The 18,351-nt window shown below is 37.0% G+C and overlaps 1 protein-coding gene across 6 annotated transcripts in view; it reads left to right on the forward strand.

Moving 5' to 3' along the window:
• Positions 1–18,351, forward strand: part of MAP3K4 (mitogen-activated protein kinase kinase kinase 4) — a 155,623-nt gene that overhangs the window by 66,647 nt on the left and 70,625 nt on the right. The window contains exon 3 of one of the 6 annotated variants that reach the window (XM_044003012.1): positions 17,572–17,616. The exons of the other annotated variants lie outside the window; for them this stretch is intronic. Within the exon in view, the coding sequence (XP_043858947.1) occupies positions 17,572–17,616 (45 nt within the window). The remainder of the gene's footprint in view (positions 1–17,571; positions 17,617–18,351) is intronic. 6 annotated transcript variants of the gene reach the window in all.

Consider the following 18,351-nt stretch of genomic DNA (forward strand, 5'->3'; position numbering starts at 1 on the left):
GGAAGCAAACTTCTCTTAAGTAGTCTCATCCGTAGGAATAGAAACAGTAACAACAATGATATCTTTTTATATAGTGCTTTAAGGTTTACTTAAAACTTTATACATATTATCTAATTTTATCTACACAAAAACCCTGGGGAGTATGTGCTATTATTATCCTCATTATTACAGATGAAGAAAATGAGGCAGATGGGGCAGGTGACTTGTCCTAGTTCATATACAGCTAGTGTCTAAAGACAGATTTGAACTGAGATCTTTCTGACCCCAGGTTCAATGCTTTATCCACTGTGCCATCTAGTAACCTCAGAAAAAAAGCATCAATAATCCCATACCATTCACCATGGACCCAGACTGCTTTGCAACACTGACAAGTTTGGGAATGGCAGTAGTTATGAGCATAACAATTTTGTTCAGTTCTCTATATCCACTGTAATTTACCAGGTGCCATCTGCCTTCCTAATGGGCAACACAAGGTTGTTATAAGGGGAGTTGATGTAATGGAATATTCGCTTTATTCCGTCTCCATCACTAGAAAACACTGTTTATCCCCTTGGGGACTCAGTGTTGTGTTAACTACATAGTACATAGTTTTAGCAACTCCAATGATTTTCATTTGTTCTTACATAGAGATTGTCAGATCAGCTGGCACAAATTTCCAAGATCTCATGAACTCCGTTCCTTGTTTGTTCTTTCCTCTGTAATTTTCCTTGAATCATCCAAGTGGGATAGGGGGTTTAAGGGATGCTTTAGGCTTTGTTAGGGCTGAAGAGCCCCTAGTGCTTCTGGTGCTGAATTTCCCTATGCCGTTTTACTATAACCCCCATAGGCATCAGCCTTTCTGTCAATCTCATATTTCAGTAGTCACACTTAAAAGTTCCCTCTAAGGAACATCTCCTTCTGCCCATCTAACAGGGTGGCCTTGAAGGCCACCTGCCTTGAGATCAGAGACTGCCTTGTTTGTTTTTGTATCCCCAGTGCTTAACACAGTGTCTGGAACATAGAAGGTGTTTAATAAATGCTTTTTCATACATTCATTTACATCCTATCTTCAGTGTTTTGGTTACTTTGATAGGACTGTTTGGCCTATCAGAACAAGTATTTTGAAATCATCAAGTAATACTCTCCCAACTTCTGGGGGTGTGCTTTGGAGGTGGGAGATAGTCAGTATTTTTTTTCTCAAACAAACTTCTGTTGATCTTTGATTTATTTCCACTACTAAAAAGTAAGTTCATTTAAAACATACCTAACAGAGATTTGGGAGTTTTAATCATTATTTTCAAAGTCTGCATTGTCTAATACAGTTGGTTCCCAAACATTTTTATTATACAGTCCTGTTAGATAAAAATTTTGAGCATGATATATACATACATATAATAAGTATATGCAATATATACATACACATATGTATGTTTATGCAGATGTGTATTTGTAAATTGTAGATATGTGGTACTATTAATAATTATAAAACAAAAAAATTGAAAAGGATAAGGTATATGTAAAATAACTATGCTAAAGCATTTTTATTAATAACAACAGGTTTACTATCACTAAGTATTAATTTTTTGAATAAGAATTATGTGGCTTAATATGCTTCATTATTTTTGTCAATCTTGGCTTTAACACTTTGTTATACAGCAAATTTTGAAGGTCTAGTTCTTAGTTGATGATTTAATAATTGTTTTTTAAGGCTGTTATAACTCAAAAAATACTTAGATTTTCCTTCTGGGGGAAGTCATCATTTGTGCTCTCTCCTCCCCCCCCCCCCATATGTATATATATGTGTGTGTGTATACATATTTATTTTATATACATATATGTATATGCATGACAAAAAAGGAAATAGAGAGAAGGCACTAGAATTAAGAGGCTTAAGAAAGACTTCCTGTAGAAGATAGATTTTATTTGGGACTTGAAGGAAGCCAGTGAAGGCAGTAGACAGAAAGGAGAAGAGAGAGCATTCCAGGGATAGAAGATAGACAGAAAATGCCCAGAGATGGAGTGTCTTATTTGAGGAACAGGAAGGACACTACAAGGTCACTAGATCAGAGAGTAAGTGGTAGGGAATAAAGTGTAGGAAGTCTGCAAAGCTGGGAGGGGTCTAGGTTATAGGGCTTTGAATGTCAAACAGCATTTTATATTTGATCCTGGAAGTAGGTGATAGGGAATGAGTGCTATTTATTGAGTATAGGGGAGTAACATAGTCAGATGTGAGCTTTAGGAAAATCACTGTGGTGGCTAAATGGAGAATGGACTGGAATGGGGAGAGACTTGAGAAAGCAACACCAACTGGCTATTGCAATAATCAAGGCATGAAGTGATGAGGTAGGTCCTGCACCAGAGTGGTGGCAATGATAGAGAATAAGGATGTTTATTCGAGTGATGTTGAAAAGGTGAAATCAACTGTTCTTGGCAACAGAATGGGGGGTGGGGGGAGGACCTGGTGGTGGTAAGATGATAGTGAGGACTTGCGTATATAGCCTAAGTTAAGGTTACTTACTACCAGTGAAGTAGGAGAAAGGTCTTTACTTCTACAGTGACAGAGAAGTTGGTGAGGGGGTGGGGTAGAGGGAAAGATAATGAGTTTTGGTATTGACATGTTGAATATAAAGATGTCTACTGAACATCCATTTTGAGATGTCTGAGAAGCAGTTGGAGATGTGAGACGAGATGTTAGCAGAGAAGTTAGGGCAGGATTGGATAGATTTGAAAATCATCTAACATAGAGATGATAGAAAAATCCATGGGAGTTGAGATCACCAAGTGAAGGAGAAGAGAATAGGTTCCAGAAAAGTCCTAATATTTTCTTTTAGTATCTCCAGTAGATCACTTGGGATCATTGTTTAAGTGGCTGGAGAGCCAGACCTGGCAGGGTCGTAACCATTCAGAATTGATTGAAGGAGTTTCCTCAGTAGAAGTTTGTTTTGCTAAAGAAGTCATCTCTTATCTCCGTTCTTCTCCTCCCTTCCTCTCTCTCTATCTCCTTTTTTCTCCCTTCTTCCCTCCCATTTCTCCCCTTTCCCCTTTTCTCCTCCTTCCTCTCCCCTTCTCTGTTGTGTTTGTGTGTATAGTCATTAATGATCAACTAATCTTTTAATGGAAAATGGTTTTGGGGTTTTTTTGGGGGGAGAAATGTTTTAAACCAGGCAAGTCACAATCCATTGGAGCTTCATGCAGCTCTTTAAGACTAATTTGTATAACTCACTAGATCTGAGTTGATAGCAGAAGTTCCTCACTGGAACTTCTTAATGCAAATATATTTCCCCTCCTCCACCCCCCATCCCCCAAAAGAAAAAGTTAAAAAAAAAGTTTTAAACCATCAGTATAGAAGTTGCTATCATCTTGTCACTATTAAACATCATAGTGCTAAATATCAATTCCTATATTCAAACACCCTTCTCACCTGCCACACATAAATCCACACCTGCAAGACACTGGGGCTTCATGATTCTTCTGCCATTTCCAGTTTTGACTTTGTCATTACATTTACTGACTGACTGTGTGCTCTACAGACTCTATGTGGATAGACTACTAAAGACCTGGGTTCAGGTTCTTCATATGTAAAATAGTGATAGTAATATCTCACAATACTACTATGAGATTCATGAAATCATACGTTTATGTACATAAATATATACATGTACCTATGTGTATATATACACAAATATATACATATTTATGTACATATATGTACATGAAATATAAAAATATGTGCATGTATATATATAAATAATCTTTAAAACACTATAAACATAACTATTACTATTTACCTATTTACTTAATTTCTCCAGCCCTTTGTTTATGAGGGTTGGATTAGTTGACCTATGTGATCTTTTCCATTTCTATTATCCTAGATTTATAACTGACTAGTAATAGTTATTATATAGTATAATATTATATAGTAAAACTGGAGTCAAGGAATAGTAAGAAACAGAACCAGTCTTTGAAGGGAAAAATTCAGATACTAGACCTTATTCTGATGTTCCCAAGAAAACATACTGGGTAGTCTCAAGAGCCAAAGAAAATACTATGTGAGATATCCCCCAAGATTGAAACCATTCCATGTAAACCAAGAGCTTGGAGCTCTATGCATGGACTACAGTTCTGATAACTATGATACGAATGTGTTTCAATAATGCCTTTTATTTTCCAGAGCAATTTCACATATTCTCTGTGTTCTTACAAGGAGGCAACTGGACCTTCTCAGTCCTCCCAGTTTGTCTTATATTTATCTCTTTATATGTTCAGATATGTTTACACATTTCAAACTTGATTTGTTCTGGCCTGAGACCGGTTTTGTTGATGCTCAGAACACAAGGTTCCTTGAACCCTCGCTCACCTGTACACTGAGTATAACAGTGCTCATCAGGGTTCAATTAGCATACCATGTACGTGAATTTATTTTTGCATCACCTTTGGCAAGAGTCTTATGTCACAAGATTGTTATGAATTACACTTCCTTTTAAACCAGTCAGACTTTAAAAGCACGGGATACTTGAAAGATTGTTTGGCTATGAGTCAGAAGACCTGCATTCTAATCCTGGTTCTTAACATTTATTAGCCATGTGACTTTGGATAAGTCATATAACACCTAATCTTTGGTTTCTTCATCTCTAAATTGTAGATTGGGTTCTGTAACACGTCCAAAATCCTTTTGTACTCTAATTGTATGCTCTATTGCTTGTGTCTTTTAAACTTGTTTTTAGGCTGTCTGTGAAGAATTTAATACTTCACTGATTTGAGGAACAAAGGAGAGTTTAGAGTACTATGACTTTATATTCAAAGATGATTTGAGAAAGCTCATGCATACCTTATTTTTTAGGAGAACTTAGAAATTTCAGTTATCAAAAATTCTTAGCTTGCATTAGAAAACATATTTACAATAACATTTCTTGTCCAAAACTCTCTTGCCTAAATTCTGCCTTTGTTTCAGAAATATTCTTCCTTTTCAAACTCTTTATGTTAAAACAAAACGAAACAAAACGAGATTCTGGATGATAGAATTGAATTTACATCCAATACCATCTAACTGATCCAGACAAGTAAGTTAAAATACATGATTAGAAAGATTAGAAGCTTTTTAAAAAGAGAAAGAAATTCCTAACTAAAATAACTACCTACAAGGTTGCTTCATGTCAATTGACATAATATTTTAAATTGAATTTTATAATTTCAAATTGAGTAATACTTGATGAAATTTATCTTTTTTTTAAAATCTCAGTGCTTTATGCTAAGTGGAACAATTAAGTTTATAGGGGAAAAAATTCAGAAAATGCCATATTGTTCCAAAATAAGATTATACCGAATATGGGTTATACCTATGAAATATCTTTGGAAAAGAATTTTTTGAAAGGAAAAAAGTATACGTGGTATATTGAAAATTAATACTAATTGATGGCTGTCAGGTTTCTTGAAGATAAATTTTTTTGTAGGAAAGAGCAGCGTAAGTTTGCTTCCAAAGAGTCCATAAGAAGCCCAAGCTAGATTTACTGAAAGGAAACATAATTTTTTTAAAAATCAGTTGTATCTGCCATACACATTCCAAATTTAGATATAAACAAGTTGGTGTTCATGCATTTGGAAGTGTTGAAAAATAACTTGGCATTATTTGATTTAAAGATTTTGGAACATAGTGTCTTAACAGAAAAACAATTTTTGTTGCATCACTAAACCGATTTAATATTTTGGTGAACATGCTAATGCTGGTAGAGATTGTCCTAATAGAAAGAATTAAATGACTCTATATTACTTTTTGGCAGGGGATACTTCTGAAGATTCCAACTACTAAGATCAGAACTAAAGTGTAATCCCAATTTAAGAACTGTCTGGCTCACATGGGATAATTTTAATTGTTTTATTGTTCTTGAATGGATTCTTAATCTATTTTTTGTAAAATTTTATGTGGCTTACCATCTGTTGTCAGCTGAAATATAACAATATATGGCCTTATTGCTATAGTATATTTCCTCATTTGACAAGAATACATTGCCACCAAATTATTTTGATTAAGGTAATTGAGCTCAGTACATGCCCAAAGTGGGATTTGGTAGCTAGGAAAAGCTGTGTGTGATCTTAAACTATATTAAGAGAAATATAACATCCAGGAATAGGTAAGTAATAGTGCTAGAATGCCTTGGTCAGATGGTATATAAAGTGTTATGTAGATCAGAGCTGGGTGTAACAGGAAGGATGTTAATATGCTCAAGACCACGTATGTGTAAAGAGTTTAACAGCCGGGTGGATGGGAAGGCCCAGGAGCTCTTAGGTTACATTAACAGGTCAGATGGTCATACTTGGGGGTCTGAAGAACATAGTGGCAAGGCAGTGCAGAGATGAAAAGACCTGGAGGACCTTAGGATGAAGTGGTAGGGCACACTGGTAATGATCTGCCGATCCTCTATCTCAAAGCAAAAATTATAGTTGGTGACTCCCTACTAAACTAAGGGGTGTGAGGAGCCCTGTCACTCTTCCTTTTAAGTGAGGCAACTTTCGGGCAGGGAAAGAGAAGGCAAAACAACTCTGAATTTTGGTGGACTGGGGGTGGGGAAAGGAAAGGACTTAGACTTGTTCTTCTTGGCCCCAGAGGGAAAAACTAGGAATAACAGGTATTAGTTGCAGGGAGGTAAATTTATCCTTGAAGTATGGAAAAACTTCTTAACAATCAGAGTCATCCTAAAATAGAATGGGCTGTGTGGGCAGTGATGTCCATTGCTCTTATTGGAGATCATAAAGCAAAATCTGGTTGACTCCTTGTTATGCTTCTTGTCCTGATATGGAATGGTCCCAGTACCCTCTGAGGTACCTTCCAATTCTAGGATTCTCTAATTCTTTACGACTCTCTAAGGAGGTGGGCAGATGAATTGTGTAGTAAGAATTAATTCTTAATTTCTAATACCATATAGTACAAATGGACCCTTGTTTCCCTTGTGACATTATAAAAATGAAATAGTTCCATGTTGGCTACATCCTCCATGGAGGATTTCTGGCAAAAGCATGGACAAGAATCAACTCAGAAGAAAAGTCCTAGAAGAGTTGTGATCTGTTTGGTTGGAAAGGAATACCCATACTGGTGAAACCTATCAAAGTATCAAGTGGAAAAAATAAAAGCACTAACAGGTGAGGGGAGTACTATAGGAGTTGGCTGATTTCAGATTTGTCTCAAAATAAGTCATTTATGTGCTTTGTAACTAGTTACTTTCAGTTTCATTTTATACACATTGTTTTTCCACATTAATCTTGACATTTACTAAGGGTATTTGGGAAAGTTGTTAATGTAACTATCATTTATTTTAACTGTAATAGAAAACCTTAGATAACTTACATTTATTAACAGTTTGAATAATCAGCTCTTCCTTAGTCATACTTAAGTTGTTATGAACTAGTTTTATGGTGCAGTGATCAGAACTTGTCATGCAAGGCATGACCTGGGCAATTTAGCTTATTGTTTTCAAAATTTGTATTTGCCCTTAAGGAGCTTACAGTCTAATGGGGAAAGACAACCTACAAAAGGAAGCAGGGAAGAGGTGAAGAGGGAAGAAGGTGGCTAGAAGTCAGAGAAATCATAAAGTAGGAGATGTTCTGAACTGAGCTCCCTCCTTCAATGGCGAGTTTGGAGTTCATACCTCCCTTCCCCCTCATTTTCCAGTCAGAGTCTCTTCACCAAAAGTGATTTTCCTAAAATGCAGGTTCAGTCACGTCACTCCCTACTCAGTAAACTCTGGGGGCTCCCTGTTGCCTCCAGGATCAAGTACAAAATGTCTGGCTTCCAAAGCCCTTCATAACCTAGCCCCCTCCTACCTTTCCAGCCTTCTTACACTTTACTCCCCAGTATGTGTCCTTCCATCCACTGACACTGGCTTTGTGGCTGTTCATGAACAAGATGCTTCAGGTACTTTGTCTATCCCCCATGCCTGGAATGCTTTCCCTCCTTATCTCTACCTCCTGTCATCCCTGGCTTCCTTCAGGTCCCAGCTAAAACCCCATCTTTTACATGAAAGCCTTTGCTCACCTGTCTTAATTCTAGGGCCTTCCTGCCTTTGGTGCACTGTCTTTTACTTCTTTTTGCATCACCAGGGCTTGGCACAGGGCTGAACATGGTAGGTGTTTTGGTTTTTAGTGAGGCAATTGGGGCTAAGTGACTTGCCCAGGGTCACACAGCTAGTAAGTGTTAAGTGTCTGAGGCTGGATTTGAACTCAGGTACTCCTGACTCCAGGGCCAGTGCTCTATCCACTGTGCCACTAGCTGCCCCCCGTGGTAGGTTTTTTTTTTTTTTAAGTGAGGCAATTGGGGCTAAGTGACTTGCCCAGGGTCACACAGCTAGTAAGTGTTAAGTGTCTGAGGCCGGATTTGAACTCAGGTACTCCTGACTCCAGGGCCAGTGCTCTAACCACTGTGCCACCTAGCTGCCCCCATGGTAGGTTTTTAATAAATGTTAAGTTGGGGCCATTTGTAGTGAACTTCTTCCTATCTGACACCAAATACTCTCCTTGCTATTTTTTCTTTCACAAGAAGTTGGCCCTTCTTCTGGCCTAGGCCAGTTTTTCTTTAAGCAACTTTAAGCCCCTCCCTTCTGTTCCCCCCCACTCCCCCCCACCCAGTTACTCAGAATTTGACTTCTCAGGTCTACATACATATATATATATATATATATATATATATATATATTCTGTATATTCACCTTAGCTCTGGTCTTGAATCACCAACTGTTTATTAGACTTTTGAAATTCAACTTCCTCATACAGAACTCATTATCTCCCCAAACCTCTCCTTTATTGTTCTTTACTATTATGCTTGAGGGTACCACCATCCCCATCCTCTTAATCATCCAGGTTCTCAAGCTCATTTTCATTCTCAATTCTTTACTCTCATTTACTCTACATATCCAGTCTGTTGCTGAGTCTTATCATTTCTACCTTCACAACATCTCTCATTTATCTCCTTACACAGTCACAAGACTAGGTGTGGGTCCTCATTGCCTCCTGTCTGAATAGCCTTTGAACTGTTCTTGCCTGAAGTTTCTCCACTCCCATCTATCCTTTGCTTAGCTGCCAAGGTGACATTTCTAAAGTGCGCTTGACATTGTCATTCCCCCCATACAGTCAATTAAAAGGTGTCTCCTTTTTACTCTTCCTAATTTTGCAGCTTTGGTAAAATTTACTTTGCTGCACATACTATACAATTCAGCTACATTGACCGTCATACTATTCCTAGTGCATGACATGCCCTCTGAGGTCTCTGCTCCTTTGTACTGCCTGTCCTGCAGTCTTGAGTGTTTTTCCTCATCTCCACCTTTGCCTTCCAGGCTTCCTTTAAGACTTAAGTCAATTGTCACCCAGTCTTCCACACTGCTTTTGATGTCTTGCATATATTCCTTGTTCATCTTCATCAATCAAAAAATATTTATTACGTGCCTACTATGTGCCAGGCAGTCTGCTAAGCACTGCGGATACAAAAAGAAGCAAAGGCACTTCTGGGCTTCAAGAAGCTTAGTGGAATGGAATCCATTTATTTACAGCTTTTTTCTCTCTTACTAAAATCTATGTTTTTTGAGGGCAAGGGAATGTTTTTGCCTTTCTTTGTATCCACAGAGCTAAGCATAGTGCTCGAAAGCACTTAATAAATACTTGCTGACATTACTTGACATTATAAAAAATCAATAATTCATTAAATATTCATTAAACTTTCACTAAGTCAACAATACTGATCTGGTGATTTTTCCCCCCGACATTTCTATTTCATTGGTTGTGGAGACTTTCATTGAGCAAACCTCTTCTATTAAAGCAGATCAGCCCATGCTCAGCAATTTTTGGTCTTAGAGTTGCCAAGTTTAAGTAGCTTATACTCCCTTGCCGTGTATCTGAGGCCTTTCAACTTGTTTTGAGGCCAACTCCCTACTAATCATTGTGGCAGTCTAGTGATACCAAAATAAAGTATGCCATAATCACTAAAACAACATGGTGTAATCCAAAGACTATTGTAATTAGAGTCAGGAGAAACCTGGGTTTAAATCTTGTTCCCTAGCATTAGCCATTTGACTCTGGGCCTGTCTCAGACTCAGGTAAATCTAGTGCATAAAATAGAAATTAGGGATCACAACAGAATGTTTTAAAAACTAAATATAATGGGAATCTTAAGGAATATACTTATTTTTTCATCCGCATTTATATATAGTTTGTGAAAATTGTTCAATACTAAACATATCTTTTATAAACCATAATAGAACAGAATTGTAATTACTTGTAACCAATAAGTGAAATAAAAATAAAAGTGATTGAATGAAGATTAAATAACGTTATCTTAAATAATGAATGGATTAAAAATCAAATCATGGTAGCAATAAAAAATTATTTTGAAGAAAATATTAGAAGTGAAACAGGATTTTTTGGTTGTAGCTAACATAGTACTTGGGAAAATTTATAGCTCTGAACACTTATGTTAACAAAAGAAAGTAATACAAATTCTAATGAATCCGGTATACAATTTATAAAAACAAACTCCTACTCTTGTCTTGTTTTCCCTAGACTCCTTGCCTGATCTTCTCACATGCCCTTGATCCCTTCTTCTCCAAAAGATTGAATCCTCAGTCATTCCTTTTTTGTGTCTTCTTTACCAAGCTGTTGACTTTTTTTTTTTTTTATGATTTTCTTGGCATCAGTCTTATTTCTCTTCCCATTTTTTTCTACCTTTCTTACTTTATTCTCAAAGTCCTTTTTGAGCCTTTCCATGGTCTGAGACCAATTCATATTTTTCTTGGAGGCTTTGGATGTAGGAGATTTGACTTTATGATCTTCTGCGGGTGTGTTTTGGTCTTCCTTGTCACCATAGTAACTTTCTATGGTCAGATTTTTTTTTCTGTTTCATTAGTTTTCCCAGCATACTTTTTGACTTTTAACTGTTAAAGTAGGGCTCTGCTTCCAGGGCCAAGGGAGCACTGTTCCAAGCTTCAGGGTTTTGTGTAGCTGTTTTCAGAGATACTTCTAGGAACCTGTAACCTTTCAGTTCTTCCAAGGTGGTATGATCTAAGGAGGGGTGTGTTTACTATTCTTCTGGCCTGTATTCTGGTCTGTGATTGACCACAAGCCTTCTTTTCTGCCCTGGGACTGTGAGGAGCATCTTGCTCCACTGTGGCTGCAAGCTCTGGTGTGCTGTTGCTCTTCCCCACCCAGGAACTGCCACCAAAGGCTATGGACAGAGCAACAGAGTCCTGCCTCAGTGCTAGCAAAGAGACTCCTGTACTCTCCTGCTGGCCAGTTATTTAACCCCCTTATTGTCTGTGGGCTAAGAGTTCCAGAAGCAGCCATTGCTGCTGCTGTTGATTCAGTGGCTTCCAAGACCTATACCTGGTTTGCTGGGATGAGGTATGTCCTGGTACAGCCTGTGCTGGACTGTACTCCGCTCTCATTCTGATGCAACAGACCTTTTAAGTTATCTTTGGCTGAAAAATTATTTTACCCTGTCCTTTTGTGGGTTTTGTGACATTATTTAAAGGTATTTGGAGGGGTTTTGGGGAGAGCTCTTCTCAATCATCCCTTTTGCTCTCAAATCTTCAACATCTCCCTTCAGCTGGTTGTTTCTTTATTAACTTCAATGTTTTTTTCACAACAACAACAAAAATCTTCTCTAGACCATATCATCTCCTCAAGCGTTTGTTTTATTTTCTTTCCTCTCTTTCTTAGCCAAACTCCTTAAAAAAGCTGTTTGTACTTGCTACCTATGCTTTCTTTGCATTCCTCAACCCTTTGCAGTATGACTTCTGGTTTCATTAGTCAACTGAAACTACTATCTCCAGAGTTAGTGATTTCTTAATTGCCAAGGCTGGTGGTCTTTTCTCATTCTTCATTCTTCTTGACCTGTCTAATGCATTTGACACTGTTGACACCACCCTGTCCTTCTGGATACTTTCTCTGGTTTTCATAACACTTTCTCCTGATATACCTCCTGCTTGTCTGGTTGCTCTTTCTCATTCTTCTTTGCTGGTTATCATCCATATTATTTCCTTGAACTGGCCGTTCCCCAGGGTTTTGTCTTAATCATTCTTGCCCCCTCCCTCTGCATTCTTTCATGTTTTTAACTATTATTTCTACGCAGGTGATATCAATATCTAGATAAACATATATGAATATACATACATATACACACGCATATATGAGAATATTATTACCAGGGCCTCCTGCTGAGAGAGCATGAGTTGACCTTTCTAAGGTTGATTCAGTGTCTGAAAGTTACCTCACATCAACATAAAACCACCTTCAACCAATCAGCTTGAAACAGTTTGTAAGGTTGTTCATTTTGTCAGTTGGTGGTTGGAACCTCATGGTGGTGGCAGAAGAACCAGGCCAGGTTGAACTCTGATCTCTCCTCTAGGGTAGATGGGTTCTCCTATTCTTTCAGACACTTGTTCTCTCTTTGCTAACCTCTAATATACTTTAATAAATGCTTAATGCCTAAACTGTTGCTGAAGCTTCTAATTTATAAGTAAATCCTCACTAGCTTTCCCCACACTGGGGATACATAAGGTGACCACACACATTTAGTTTTACTCATCACACACATATATTCATATCCCTATATATAACTATAATGATAGATATATATGTCTCTGTGTGTGTGTGTGTGTGTATCCATATCCCTATTGTCTTTCCTGAACTTCCACATCACTAATTGCATATTTGACATTTCAAGTGGGAAGTTTGGAACATCTTAAATGCACTATATCTAAAATCTTTTTCCTAAAAAAAACCCCTTTCCTCACTAAACTTCCCTATTTCTTTTCTTTTCTTTTCTTTTCTTTTCTTTTCTTTTGCAGGGCAATGGGGGTTAAGTGACTTGCCCAGGGTCACACAGCTAGTAAGTGTCAAGTGTCTGAGGCCAGATTTGAACTCAGGTCCTCCTGAATCCAAGGCTGGTGCTTTATCCGCTGCCCAACCTAGCTGCCTCCTTGTTTGTTTGTTTGTTTGTTTTTGCTTTTTTTGTGGGGCAGTGAGGGTTAAATTACTTGCCCATAGTCACACAGCTAGTGTCAAGTGTCTGAGGCTGGATTTGAACTCAGGTACTCCTGAATCCAGGGCTGATGCTTTATCTACTGTGCCACCTAGCTACCCCCAACTTCCCTATTTCTGTTGAAAGCATCTCTATCCTTCCAGTCTCCTATGTTTATACAGTAGGAACTATTTTGTAATCATCTTTTCTCTTTCTCTCTCTCACTCTCTTTCTCATCAGTTGCTAAATCTTCCTTTTTCTACCATTTACAACATTTTAGCCATACAATCCCTTCTCTCCACTAATATAGCTGCCCCCCCTTAGTTCAGGCCCTCATCAGTTCTCGCCTAGATTATTGCAGTTGCTTACAAATTGGTCTCTCTGTCTTGAGTTGCTCACCATATTAGTCCATCAATGCTATACATTGCTGCCAAAGTAATTTTTACTAAGGTTTGATGTTATCAGATGTCTGCCAACAACTCCAGTGGTGTCCTATTATTTCTAGTGTTGAATATAAACTCCTATGTTTAGCTTTTAAAATATCATTGGACAATACTCTACTTTTTGCCAAACTGCTGGCTTCTCTTAGGAAAAGAGTGCACAAGGCATTCTATCTTCCCACCTCTCTGTCTTTGCATTGGCTCCTTACTCTTCCTCACTCTGGATATAAAATCAATGATTATATCTCTTGCATCTGATCCTTTTTCTTTTTGCCCAGTTATCACCTTCATTACATTGGCTGTCCCTTGTACCTGGAATGTACTCTATCTTTATCTCTAATTCAGACACTGTCTTATATATGAAGCCTTTCTTGATCTTATTGACTCTCCTCCTCTTATAACCCTTGATGGTCTCCTTCCCAAACCACCTTTGTTGTTAACTGTCTTGGAGTTCAGAGACTTGGAGGTCGCTAGTGCTCTATACCTCAGATCTAAGGAGGTCTAAGCCTGGGAGGTTGAGTTCAGCTCAAGAATTCAGGGAACTGAGCAGGGCCAACCAACCGGTGCAGTAATACAGCAGAAGGTGGAACCTAATCCCAGGCACAAAGCCCAATTCAGGAATTAAAGCTGGAGAGATAATAAGCTAAAAAAAAACCCCACAACTTTATTAAATTAAATTAAAATTACTGTAGATCCAGAGATTACTAAAAGAAGGAGGTGTAGTAACTGTAAAAACTCCTAGCAAAGACTCAAAGGAAGAAATGTATTTTCCACAAGGACTGCATAAATACCTAAAAAATCTAAATAAATAAAATACCTAAAAGCAAAAGATAAACAATGGTAACTGTTCCAACTATATTTAGTAAATATAAATTTACTTAGTTTCGTGATAAATTACTTTTTTAAAAACTTTGTTCTTTCTATCACCATTTTTCCCAGTTGATCAGGTTTGTAAACTTGGTATTATCCCTAACTCCTCACTCTTCCTCACCCTGCATATTGAATCAGTGATCACATCTCTTGCATCTGATCCCTTCTTTGTACTCAAAGAGTTATCTCCTTAGTTCAGGCTCTCCTACTTCTCTCCAGATTATTTCAACAGCCTCTTATTTGGTCTTTCTGATTCTGGCATCTCTCCATTCTGATCCCTTCCTCCCCACTTTAATTTTTTTTTTTTTAAATTCTGAACTTAGGCGACCAAAACAGGATATTTCTTTATATGCAACAGAGTACAATAAGGGCACTATATATGAAACTATGGACCTCTTATTTCCCACTGCTTGCTTTAAGTGTGTGTGTGTGTGTGTGTGTGTATGTATAAATAAATAAAAAATATAATTTCTTCCATCAACTACTTTCAAAACTGTGCCTCTTCCCAATTAAAAACCAAGAGAATGGCAGGAAAAAAAATGTGAAAACTCTTGTAACGTGTAAGCATAGTCAAGCATTGCCATATCAAAAAACGTATGTCACTTTTTTCTATACTTTCCATGCTCTGTCACAGAGTAGGTAAATAGCATGCTTCATCATAGGTTCTTTGGAGATGTAATGATCATTGCCTTGGCAACGGTCTTTTAAAAGTTTTTTATAATGTTGTTATCCTCTAAGAAATGTTCTAGTTCTATTCACTTCACTCTCCATCAATTCATTTTACTCAGGATGCTTTGAAATCATCTTTTTCATAATTTCTTAGAGGATAACAACATAGTATATTCAGCCATTTCCCAATTGATGGATACCCCTTTGGATTATAGGTTTGCTTTTCTCTCTATTCCCCCCTTTTATTTTGCCCTTCAGTATCTGGAAGTCTGTTTTTCTTGGAATTTTATTTTCTCTGGTATTTTCCTTCCCATTAGTCTACCACCATCACCCCTGCTTATTTCCCTACTGAGTTCTATATATTTTTTACACTTCATCCATCTCTTCCTTTTGTTTGTATACTTTTCTTACAAAATAGTTTCATCTCCTTTTTCCTTTCTATACTAGCATATTTCTTTTATCTCTCTTCTCTTTTCTTTCTTGAAACCCTCACAATACAACCAGTCTGGGGCAGCTAGGTGGCGCAGTGGATAGAGCACTGGCCCTGGAGTCAGGAGGACCTGAGTTCGGGTCTGGCCTCAGACACTTAACACTTACTAGCTGTGTGACCCTGGGCAAGTCACTTAACCCCAATTGCCTCAATAAAAAAAAAAAAAAAACAACCCCCCCCCCCAAAAAAAACAATACAACCAGTCTATCCCCTAGAACCTTTGTTTTTCTTAGTCATTCAGACTATCAGTCTCTGTGCCAAGTGCTGAAAGGCAAAAGACAATTTATGCTCCCAAGGTGCTTATAATCTAATGGAAGAGATAACATGTAGACAAATATGTACAGACAAGCTATTTATGGGATAAATAGGAAATAATCAGATAAAAGAAGGGAGCAAATTGGAGAGATGTTGCAAAGATGAAATTGACTAGTTTGGGGTACAGATTAGATTTGGGAGGTGAGAACGATGCCTCAGTTTTAAGCAGGAGAGACTGAGGTTGGTGGTTCTATTCTTGATAGTAATAGGGAAGTTTGGAAGGGTAGAGGGAGGTTTTGGTAAAAAGCAAAAGATTTATATAATCTGAAGAGAAACCAGAGTATTAGAGGAAGGTTTTGGGAGAAAAGATAATGAGTTCAATTTTGGACATGTTGAGTTTAAAATATCTGTTGAATATCTAGTTTGAAATATCTAAAAGGCAATTGAAAATGCAAGAGTAGAGGTAACCAGAGAGGTTAGGGCTGGATAAGATTTGAGAATTATCTAAATCAAGATGATAATTTCATCTATGGGAGGTAATGAGATCACCAAGTGAAGCAGTATAGAGAAGTGGGCCCAGGACAGAACCTTGTAGAACACCCATGGCATGACCTAAATGAAGATTCATCAGAGACAGAGAGGGAAGCAGCCAGATAGGTAGGAACATAATCAGGATAGAGCAGTGTGCTAAAAACTAGAGAGAGGGGGAAATATCAAGAAGAGGATGGTCAACAGTGTCAAAGACTACAACTCCCTCAGTTCTTCCTCCCACCCCCAAAAGACATTAGGATTCTGAAAGCATATTTCTTCCTCTATTAAAATATTAACACTATATCCTTCTGCAGACTTTCAATTTCTTCAGATAGGTTTCTCTCAACTCTTTTGTTTGTATTTCAGAAGTTCTATTCAGCTAAGATCTTTTTATCAGAAATACTTTTTAAAAAGTCAGTTCTACTTTATCTTATCAGCTAAATGTTCACTTTATTTTCACCTTTATCTTTCTTTTGATTTTCAAATTTTCTTTTTTAGGTTATGTTAGGAGATTATTAATTTGTTGATTTTTAAATAGCAAGTATTAATAAAGCAGTACCTCCTTTGTTCCAAACAGTGTGTTAAGTACTAGGAATACAAGTGCAAAGAATAAAACCATCTCTGTTGTTGAGGAAATTACATTCCAATGGGAGAGACAAGAAATACACATGAAAACATATAGAGAATAAATATGAACATATACAAAAAGATTCTCAGCTTTGCAGGGTAAATTATTCTTAGTTGTTAAGTCAATGTCTTTTGCCTTTGGAATATTGTATTCCAGAATCTCCTCTCATTTAGAAGCCACCAGGTGATTTTGGCAGCAGTCCCATGATATTCAAACAGCTTTCTGGATGCTTGCAGTGGTGGGGTTTTTTCTTTTCTTTTTTTTTTTTTTTCCCTTTTTCTTTTTTCCTCTTTGTTGTAGAAGCTCTCAGTTTTGGCTACATTCCTTGGACTTTTTTCCTTTTGTTATTTCAGGAGGTGATAAGTAGATTCTTTTTATCTTCAATTTACTCTTTGGTTCCAATAGATCTGGGCAGTTTTAATGTAATATTTCTTTTAACATATCGTTCAGGCTTTTAAAAAAGTCATGGTTTTTCAAGAAATCTAATTCTTAAATTATTTCTCTTTGACCTGTTTTCCAGGCCATTTGATTTTTATATCGGATATCTTAAATTTTATTTTTTTTCAATCTTTTGTTCTAATATTTCCTGTTGTCTCATGGAATAATTGATTTCTGTTTCATCTATTCTAGTTTTCAGGGAGTCCATTACTTAGGTAAGGTTTACCACTTTCTCTTCTAAGCTATTTATTCTTCTTCCAATTATTTCCACCAGAGCTCTTATTTCGTTGTGAACAGATCACTCAGCAAGGGCAGCAAGGTAAGCAGCATTGTATCAGTTCAAGATCTTGCATCCTTTCAGTATTGAACTATGTCTTTAAATACTCATAATATGGATGCAGAGAGAAGCTGCTTATGAATGCTGTACTGTTGTATTTAGGCAAGATACTAGTGCCTGTCCACTTGTTTATGCTCTAAAAAGTAATTAACAGAATCAAAATGTGTTAAACATATCTTTCTTGTCACCTGTTTTTTTAAGTTTTACACAAATTAGTGAAATGTTGGTGAATCTGTATCTGTTGGTTTGCATGCCTATATTTTCTTACTTTAGTGATATGGTATCTATAATTTGGGATATAGAAGAGGGAATTTAGCTTTAAATCACCATTAGTTAATATGGAAAGCACAAAATGTATTTATTATGCTTTAGAAAAGATTAACCAGAGTCTATAAAAGTTGATAACTTGGAAATTTTTGATAACATTAATTTCTCCCTAATTCAGCATCTAGAAGTTTGGGGTAACATGGTATAAAACAGTGGGAAACTATAAAAGTATCTGTCTGGACTAGTTATGACTTTAGGCTTACTATCTTAGATATAGTGTAGTAATATAATTTATATAATAATTATAACTACTTTATGCACAGCACTTTACCATTTGCAACACTTTTTACATATTTCATCTCTTTTGACCCTCACAACAGTCCTGTGAGGAAGGTGCTATTTTTATCCCCATTTTTACAGAGGGGAAAACTGAGCTTGAGAGAGGTTAAT

The sequence above is a fragment of the Dromiciops gliroides genome, chromosome 4 (genome assembly GCF_019393635.1).
Source record: "Dromiciops gliroides isolate mDroGli1 chromosome 4, mDroGli1.pri, whole genome shotgun sequence".
Taxonomy (NCBI): Eukaryota; Metazoa; Chordata; class Mammalia; order Microbiotheria; family Microbiotheriidae; genus Dromiciops; species Dromiciops gliroides.